General features: G+C 42.6%; 1 protein-coding gene across 7 annotated transcripts; it reads right to left on the reverse strand.

Annotated features, from left to right (window-relative positions):
* Positions 1-1,763: 1,763 nt before the first annotated feature.
* On the reverse strand, positions 1,764-5,721 carry LOC136519739 (uncharacterized). Of its 7 annotated transcripts, none has more exons than XR_010775034.1 (6): positions 5,366-5,721; positions 5,195-5,255; positions 4,231-4,286; positions 4,044-4,100; positions 3,684-3,738; positions 1,764-3,600 (listed from the first exon to the last, which is right to left on the reverse strand). XR_010775034.1 is itself a non-coding variant. In XM_066513112.1 (4 exons), the coding sequence occupies exons 1-4, from the start codon at positions 5,606-5,608 to the stop codon at positions 4,071-4,073; spliced, it is 390 nt and encodes a 129-aa protein (XP_066369209.1). In that variant the 5' UTR covers positions 5,609-5,721; the 3' UTR covers positions 3,937-4,070. The 7 variants fall into 7 exon arrangements, 2 of the variants coding, with proteins under 2 accessions (XP_066369209.1, XP_066369208.1); XR_010775033.1 differs by having other exon boundaries at positions 4,192-4,286; XR_010775036.1 differs by lacking the exons at positions 1,764-3,600; positions 3,684-3,738; positions 4,231-4,286 and adding exons at positions 4,192-4,230; positions 4,945-5,087 and having other exon boundaries at positions 3,937-4,100.
* Between the last annotated feature and the right edge of the window lie 3,465 nt (positions 5,722-9,186).

The raw sequence follows: 9,186 nt of genomic DNA on the forward strand, positions 1-9,186 counted from the left end.
AGCCTTATCCAACATACAAGTCCAACAAAAACGGTAGCTAATAGTGAGATATTACATGTTCAGTGTTATACATCACATTCATGCATCTATTCCTAACAATGCACCCAACCTCCCTCCTCTTTCTCTTCCTTTTCATCTTCCTTCTGTTTCAACCCCTTCTGCTCCTTCTGTTACAGGTCCTACACTTGCACTTCCTCTTCCTCTTCCCCTTCCCCTTGCACTTGCACTTGCACTTGCACTTCACATGAATGGAGAAAAACGGTTCTGTAAACAAGTTGACTAAATAAGCATGAGTAAAGAAGCAAAAAAATATATAAATGAGCATGACTCATATTTCTGGTGAAAATGATTCATTTTGAGAAGATGAGCGATTCCTCTTTTAACTAGCAGTTGGACCTCCTTGGCAATGCTTCGCTATATGACCTAGTTCATTACATTCAGAACATGCTTACAACATACACAATGTAGGCAATTTAACTTTGATATGGTTAAAGCAGGGCTCCACTGTTCCTTAAGGATGTCAAGGCAAATGCTGCCATTGCTGTTAATGTTCGGGTGGAAAACTATGAGACCCCGCTGATGGGCCTAGCTGGGCCAGTCTGATGTGCCGGGCCTGGGGCGTTACAAATGGTATTCAGAGCCAACTCTCGCGGTTTCACGGACATATGGCTCGGGAGCTCGGACAGGTTGCGCATGGCTCTAAAAGAGCATGGCACTTGGGTCGGGGAGCTGGGAATATGGACGTGGCCAAGAGAGTCGATCCTGGACATTTGTCCCGTATGGGTAAGCTGGTTCGAGAGCTCGACGAAGACGTCGAGTCCTTAAGGGTGGGTGTGTGTGAGACCCCGCTGATGGGCCTAGCTAGGCCAGTCTGCGCCGTGTGCCAGGCCTAGGGCGTTACAAAAACCTTGGTGCGAAAAGACACCTGCAAATAAGCATATCATTTGAACATCAGATCACTTTAACTGATTTAAGAGTTGCCATATGATATGTTGATTGAGGATGCACAATTGCAGCTCTAGGAATCATAATATACAGGTACAGCTGGCATTAGAAACCAGAATTTAGAGAATTTACCTTTGGTGGCTTGAAAGGATAATCCGGTGGGAAGTGAATGTTCACCAAGAATACCCCACCTGCAAACGAGGACGGAGGGAGGGTTTCCAACTGGACTGGTCTTCTGATCCAAGATGCACAGGTTCCACACCCAAACAAGAGAATATGATTGGAACAGATGGGGCAAACATCTCAACAATAGAAGCCATCACATATGCAATAGCCATATCAGACTAAACAAAGAACATCAGTATGCCTGCAAAGCTATACATGAATAAAACAAATGCAGAATAGAGCACAACCTTGACAGACATCCTTGCTGACAAATCATGTCATGGTAAGACCCCTTGTGTTTAAGTTAACTGACGATTGATTCTACTAAACAATAACTCAGTGGTTTAACTGTACTCAAACAACACATCATGTAATGACTGATGAACTGACAATATCTCCACCAGCTTTCGAGTCTAATTGACTTCACATCTCACGTGTACAGCTAAGAAAGGAAACACCGATATCATAAACTCTAAGAGCTTATGGAACATGTAAGCACAGCCAAGTAGTGCAGAATCAACCACACGGAATTTTAAAACAAGCATAATAGCCCTGTCCGCTCCCGCACCGCCTGGCCGCCCGCACCGCATGGGGCGCCTGCCCCCCCCCCCCCCCCCCCCCCCCGCGACGCGCCCCGCCCAGCAGCCCACGACGCGCCCCGCTCTAGCCGCTCGGGGCCGCGCCCGTGCCCTCCTCACGTGGCGCTACGACCCGCCCAGCAGCTTCCGTGCCCTCGTCGCCCAGCCGCACCCGCTAGGGTTTCAGAGAAGAACAGGAGAGATAGAGAGGATACGGTAGAGAGAATGGAGAATTGGGGAAGGTATGATTGGATAAGGGGTATTATTGTCATTTGGTCTTATTATGAAGGGTTTTGTTGTTTTTTAATTTTTTGTATTCCGGAAACAACTAACAGAGTTAAAAAGTAGGGATAAACTGAGCCTTAGTAGTTACAAAGCAGGGGTAAAATCACAACGATAACAAAAACAAGGGTACAATCACAATTGGACATCAAAGTAGGGGCAAGAACACAATATTTCCTCGTGATTTTGTTCTATTAGAGCTATCAACAAGCAAATAGATATATGTTATCGTCAGAGGTCACCAACACCACCATATCAACAAACAGGTCTAGACTATTTGGACCTGCGACGTAGCATGGACCTAGTTCATGTATGTGGTTGTCCATTTTGAAAGTTCTGCCAAGTTTAGAGGCTCGTTGGTGCCAACGTGGACTGCCATATCAGCAAAGCCTGAACCTGTGACGTACGTGCTTAGTTTATGGGTCTAAATGTGCATTTTAGAACTTTGAGAACCTAGATGACACCCGCTGATAAGTTTAGGGACAGTTAGTGCATTTTACTCATATCCAGAAGAACAAGAAGAACCCATCAGCTATACAAACCACGAGTCCACAGCGCAACGGCGCTGATGGCCTATGAAAACAGAAGATCAATCTTGAGAACAAACAACACGTCAAACTGTGTTCAATATTTTCGTCAACTTGAAAAACCCTCCCCTGAGCCAAGCGATCTGCTGTCCAACAGCCATTGGACTACAAGCCAAATAGAGAATTCACACTTCCTAGGAGCCCATGAGTGAAAAACTGTTAACACCAGGAGGGGAGTAAAGGCAATGGAGCTTTTCCATGAAACTATAACAACTTATAAAGCATACCATCAAAAATAACTAAACAGGCTCAACAAGAGAAGAAGCTCATGAAGAGATTTTGTTCCCGTCATACTAGCATCATATTACAAGTAACATTCTCCACTGGATCTCATATCACGACTGGGGCAAAGTTTCCATTGTGCACCAGATTTAGACATGTCGAAATCGCTGCAATGCATTTCCAGCTCTTAACATAGATCACCTTAGATTAGATCCCATTGAGCGTGATCACAATATGTGAGGAGTAGCATAGTCTCGATGTTCACAGAGCCAAATACCCCACAAAATTAAAATTAGAATGATCAACATTAGGTCCCAGATATAGCTAGGTTGATTAATGATGATTTTTTGTTTTGGTTTTGTTTTTGTTTTTGGTGATATAAGGCACATAGCTCACACAGACCACACTCAACCTCGCCATATGCATGTGGATCCTGCTACACATATGCTAGCAATCCTAGGCCCCAAGTGCGTGGTCTGACATAACGCCACACTGGTGTGTACCAAATTGGTACAAGTAGGAACCTTGGGGATAAACAACAATGAGTTTTAGCTGCTTCGAATATTGAAACGATGTTGCTGGTAATAATCCCAAAGCAACTTGCTGCAGAGACTTGATACACTAAATGAACTTGTGCTTATATAATTTTACTCATTTCTTTATCTGAAATCCCCATTTATTCTCAACAGCCACCACGAAAACAGAACCTTAAACGGTGATATTAGAGGTGATTAAGTGTACTACAATATGGTACATGCCAAGTTAGATATTTTCGTGCCTGCTAAGTTCCCATGTTGAGACGCCCATTGGTGATAGGAATCCTGATGCAATACACCGAGTGTTATTATAAATATAACTTGGACACATCAAAAGTTATTGGGAAGGATGAAAGGAGTCTACATACGTCAGGGAACAACCAAACATTGATGATTTAATATGTGCTGGCATATCATCAGGTTCTGCAAATGAAACCTGACAATTTGTGAGTGATCTAAACCATGCATAATACATGGTCTCGGCCAACAAAAGTAGAAACCCATTGAAACAATGACATGAATAAGACACATCAAATGTATGAAATTTTAAAAGAACAGTAGCTCCAATATTTGCTACGATAAGTTTACAACAACTCTGTAATAGCGGGATGGAATTAAAAAAAAATACTAATACTCAGATTATAGTTGTTCACCTCTCTCTCAAAATAATAACAGGCACAATGCTAGAATTGAACAAATTATGATAACAAGGAATGCTGAAGACCAACCACATCAGTTGTCAAAGAACTAGCCTTCTATGTTGTGCCTCCATAGACAGATAGACCCTGATCATAATAAAAACAAAAACATGAATTCAGTACCAGTTCAATTTTCTCTCCATGGACAGAATTAAACAAGAAATATCACGGCATTCACCTCTGGAACAATGCGACTAAGAAATGTTTCAGTGTCAACCTGGACATCAGAGTCGTAGTTCTCATTAATTGTCAATGAAACGCTTGTGTGCTGAACTGTAGAGCATGACCATTTTACTAGTGCTAAAAATATTGAGAACTGTGTCTGAAATATACTTGTCAGAGACTGCATACACAAAGTCTACATAAAAATCAAATTCAAATCTAATATAATATGAGGTTTCATGGGTACATCTGCTGTCTCAAGTTTTCAGTTCTTCTCTCTTCTAATTAGAATCACCATGAAAATGCATGAATTGAATATATTTTCATTATACCCAATATTTCTTAGCAGCAAGTGCTAGTCTACATGAATATTGTTTCTTTTTGTTCCTATACGCCTGAACGGGCAACAAACTCAAGTAACAGCAAATTCTTTTTCTTTCTTCCTTTTTTGCATAAATGCCAAAAGGGAAAAATCTATGTATCGCACAAGTGCTCAAAATCTCAAATGGTGGACATGAGAATAAGAAATACTGACATCGCTACAACAAAAGCAAGACCTACAGAATTTGCCAACACTGATAGTATATAGATGTAAGAGCCAACTGCTAGAATCCACTCAGAACTTGCATCTCCATGAGACTAAATAAAAAAAAGTATTCAAATTATGGTTGTTCTAGTGAGTTCCGCTTGAATTCTCTCCCAAGCATATCCGCTCACAAATGATGCATTCATCAGTCAATGATCACAACTTCAAAGCTTCTCAATGTACCTATTTCCAATTGTCCATACTAGCTTTGACATGAAAAGCACTGGGAACGCAGACCAACTCCAGATATTGTGACCGTCCAGTGGCCTACTTATCTTATGGTCTCCGTGTTAATGATTCTGACTGACAGTAGTATACCATCGACACTAAATAATCACGTAACTTTCATCACTGAGAGAAAAAATTGATTCACAAAATCAACTATGCAGCAAAAAAATTGCAGGAAACGCATCCATTGTGAATAAATACATACAGAACAGATGCGCCATGCCACACTTGAACTCGGCCAGGTCATTCCTTATCTCGTTTACGATCTGCGACAGACGATAAACAACACCATCACCTCACCCGACAGGCAACTGAAGCTATGTACGACTAGGAACGACGAGGGGCGAGGGGGCGCATGGCGGGGGAGAAAGGGCACCTTGTTGGTGATGAGGTGGCAGCCGCGGCGCTGAGGCGGGATGACCACGGTCCTCTGGGCCCACCGGGCGGCCTGGGGTCCAGCCGCCGACGGCGCCGAGGAGGAGGCGACCTCGCACCGGACGGCGCCACGCGCGCCGCGGCGGGGCCGCCCGGAGTCCGGAGCCGCGCTGCGGCAGGGCCGCACGGAGGCGGAGGCGGAGACGAATATGGCCGGAGCCGACGCGAACGCCACCGCCTGCATGGTCTGACAGCACGGCGGCGGTGGCTGGGAGATTCGGGAATTTCGGTGAGCACCGCGGACGAAGAGAGCACGAATTTGTGGTGTGACACGGCGGTTGTTTCTGGTTCTCACTCTTTTTTTCCTCCTGCTTAACCCATATTCAATTTGTTGACTTGTTTTTTCAACTTTTTTTCTCACAACCATTTAATTAGAACCGTCTTTTTCGGTCAAGATTCAACCAGGCGAACGAGGACTTTACGTGGGTGTCGTTTCCTTTTCTATGTTTTTTTCGATAGATTTTTTTCGTTTTCTATATTCGAGAACGAGAAATGATGAATTCCACTTGGTTTATAGTACCAAACTATATTACACTCTGTATTTTTTTCATAGTCTTCAAATTATATACAAAAGAACTTGAAATATTACAAGTTCTTCCAACATACTTTCCTAGTAGCATGCGTTCAGTGGTCCGTATGAACAAAAATATCATCGGACATGAAGCCTTTTTATGCCGATTCGCAAACCAACTCTAAATCTTGAACATAGCCACTTTTAGAATGTACTCTAAATTATAATTCATTTGACTTTTTTGACTCTAAATTTAACCACTCGTCTTATTCAAAAAAATTATGCAAACATAGTTAAATTTAAGTCATTTTTGAAGAACTTTTGTTAATAAAGCAAGCCATATCAAAAAAATGATATTTTGCATAAATTTTTGAATAAGACGAGTGGTCAAATTTAGGGTAAAAAAATTCAAATGAACTATAATTTGGAACGGACTTAGTAGGAATTTACAGAAATCCTGTAGAAATTTTTACTCGAATCAGTTTAATTTCACAGGAAAAATATAATGAGAAACAATCATCATTTTAAAGGGGCTTAAAGATGGCATGAATTCATTTGATTCGGACACTGCCTAATTATGGAATCCCTCGCGCTATTCATAGATGTCATGTCATAGAAAAAGAGATGCTATCACCCTTCCAATGCATACACTTATAAATTTATTTCTTAGGATTTAAAAGTTAATTAATTGTGTGTATGAGTTGTGTCTATGGTAGACGCAAAATATGTTTCCGGTTTTAAAAACTTGGTCTTTGCTATCAAGTTTTTTCTTCTCTCTTATTAAACTTGATGTCACATTAGCAAAAAGGTTTATTCCTTTTTTTTAGAATTATTAGTGGTGTGTTTCTTACCGTAAGGTGCTCAATGTTAAAGTGAATACACTTTGACAACATATTGTGGCCAAATGCTAAAGCAGATAGCTCCAAACGTACGTTAGTAAACCGTTTACTATTTTTTTTTATGAATTACACAAATACTGACGCAGATGCTCACACGTATGCACACTCACCCCTATAAATATACGTACGGAAACTCTACCCCTATGAGCACCTTCGAAAGACTGTGCCGGGACATCTCGAGATTGACAAAGTCACCACAGGCGTTTCGCTGTCGACGGAAACGTCGCCTACCACTGAAAGCACAACTGAAAGTCCTAGTTTGGTTTTGGATAATTGATGAAACCTATGCACTAACCTTTGTCATAAGATGTGATATGAGCTAGGTTGGTGCAATCCAAGTATAGAGCATGGTGGTACTCAATTGGTGATGATGATCAGATGAAATAATGAAGATGGCCACATGTGATGATCATCAAGTGCTCTACTTGGAAAAGAAGAAAGAGAAAAACAAAACCCTATAAAAATCAAGGCAAATGTATAAATAGGGGTTTTGCATTTTGGTGATCAAGATACTATAGAGAATGTGATCACATTTAGGATAGATGGTCATACTATTAAGAGGGGTTCTTAACTAGATAATTCGGTCATCTAGTGCCACTAGGTGTTGAACTTCATGCATTGCATTTAGGCCTAGTGCACTTTGGAGAGCAAGCGAAAATATTTATGAAAAATATTTTGAGAAATGCTAACTTGGCTCTAACATGTTTTGGGAAAACATATTCAGAGTTAGCAATGCTTGCAAAAGAGTGTTAGACTGCTTGTGGATCGAATCGAGAATCGAAAACACAGCTAACGGAGGTGTTTGCCTCGAGGTGGTCACCGCCATGGGTGTGGCGGTGCACCGCCCTGACCTGTCCGGTGACCGCCTGGTAGAGGCCGATGGACGCTGGTTTGGGGTGGTCACCAGACATGCCGGTGTACACCGCCTCGGGCATGGCGGTGCACCGCCATGGTCACCGCCATTGGTGCGGCGATGCCACCGCCATTTTTATCCAGAGGCTAGCGCTAGCGAAGGGGGGCACCGCCCTGGTCACCGTCATGGGTGCGGCGGTGCACCGCCCCTTTTTATCTAGAGACATGGTCTCTCGAGGGCACGGCTGGGTGGTCACCGCCACCCTATTCGGTACATGCCCCAATGACTAGTTTGTGACCGTTAAAATTCGATAGTTGGGCAGGTCACCACCATGTTCGGTGACCTCGTAGAAACAACTCTAAGGGGTACAATGGCTCTATTTGCTTATGTGGCTATAAATAGAGGGTGTGGCCGGCCTTGGCCACTCTCTTGGCACCTCATACACTTGTGCACACCCTTTGGAACTGAGCAACACACTCCACTCACTTGTTCACTTGATTTCATCATCTTGAGTGAGTTTGGAGAGCCTCTAGTGCATTGCATTGAGTTGCATCATCTTGTGGCACTAGTTGGGTGATTTAGGCTAGTTGTGAGCTTGTTACTCTTAGTATTTGCCGGCACCAAGATGGTCCGGTGATTGGAGGATCGTTGAGCGGAGTTAGTGATTGTCTCTGGCCTCGATCGGTTGCTTGTGAGGGGTCTTGTGCCTTTCCTGACGGAGCGTCAAAGGTAACTCTAGTAAATTGCTCGTGTCATTGAGCTCCCTCACTTGTGGGTAGGTTCTTACAGTGTCTAATTGTGTGGATGAGGTTCGTGTAACACCTCTTAGCCGTCGACCACCAAGTGTTGGTCGACACAACGGGGACTAGCGTGCCGGCAAACATGTGAACCTCGGGAGAAAAATCTTGTGTCTATTGTGTGATTGAATTTCTCCCAGTGATTGGTTGTCTCCACATTATGATTAGTTCATTCCTCGACGCGGCGGTATAATCACCCTATTCACCCCTTTAGATTCATTGTAAACTGTTGTCAAGCTATTTAGTGTAACTAGTCTTTGAAAGCTTGTTAGTTTGGTTAGTGTGGCTCCTTAGTTAGTCTTTGAGAGCACACTAGCTTAGTGAGTAGTGACCTAGCTTGTTGCTGTGTGCTAGTGATTATAGAAACTAGAATTGTTGGAATAGGTGGCTTGCAACCCTTGTAGAGCTAGAGTAAAATTGTATTTTGACATTTAGTGTATTAACATCTTGCTATATTGTTTTTATAGAAATTTTTATAGGCTATTCACTCCCCCCTAGCCATTTATGACCTTTCAACAGTGTCGTTAAATCTTGAAATGAATCCAGAAAAATACGAGCATCCATGCCAAGTTAAGGACTTAAACCTAGGTGGACAGGTTACACCACAAAAAACCTAACCAACTGAGCTAGGCTCAGTTCGCACTGTTTACCATTTTCATGTTACATGATTATACACTTCAGAAAAAAAAAACATTGTTGGTC

Source organism: Miscanthus floridulus, chromosome 18 (genome assembly GCF_019320115.1).
Source record: "Miscanthus floridulus cultivar M001 chromosome 18, ASM1932011v1, whole genome shotgun sequence".
In the NCBI taxonomy this organism is placed as follows: Eukaryota; Viridiplantae; Streptophyta; class Magnoliopsida; order Poales; family Poaceae; genus Miscanthus; species Miscanthus floridulus.

Bases quoted from the DNA above. Each gene is read 5' to 3' on its own strand.
- LOC136519739 (XM_066513111.1), bottom strand. From the start codon at position 5,608: ATGCAGGCGGTGGCGTTCGCGTCGGCTCCGGCCATATTCGTCTCCGCC. The intron at 5,256-5,365 runs GTGCCCTTTCTC...CGTCTGTCGCAG, and splicing joins GCCACCTCATCACCAACAAG to ATCGTAAACGAGATAAGGAA. The intron at 4,101-4,191 runs GTGAATGCCGTG...TATTATGATCAG, and splicing joins TTAGTCGCATTGTTCCAGAG to GGTCTATCTGTCTATGGAGG.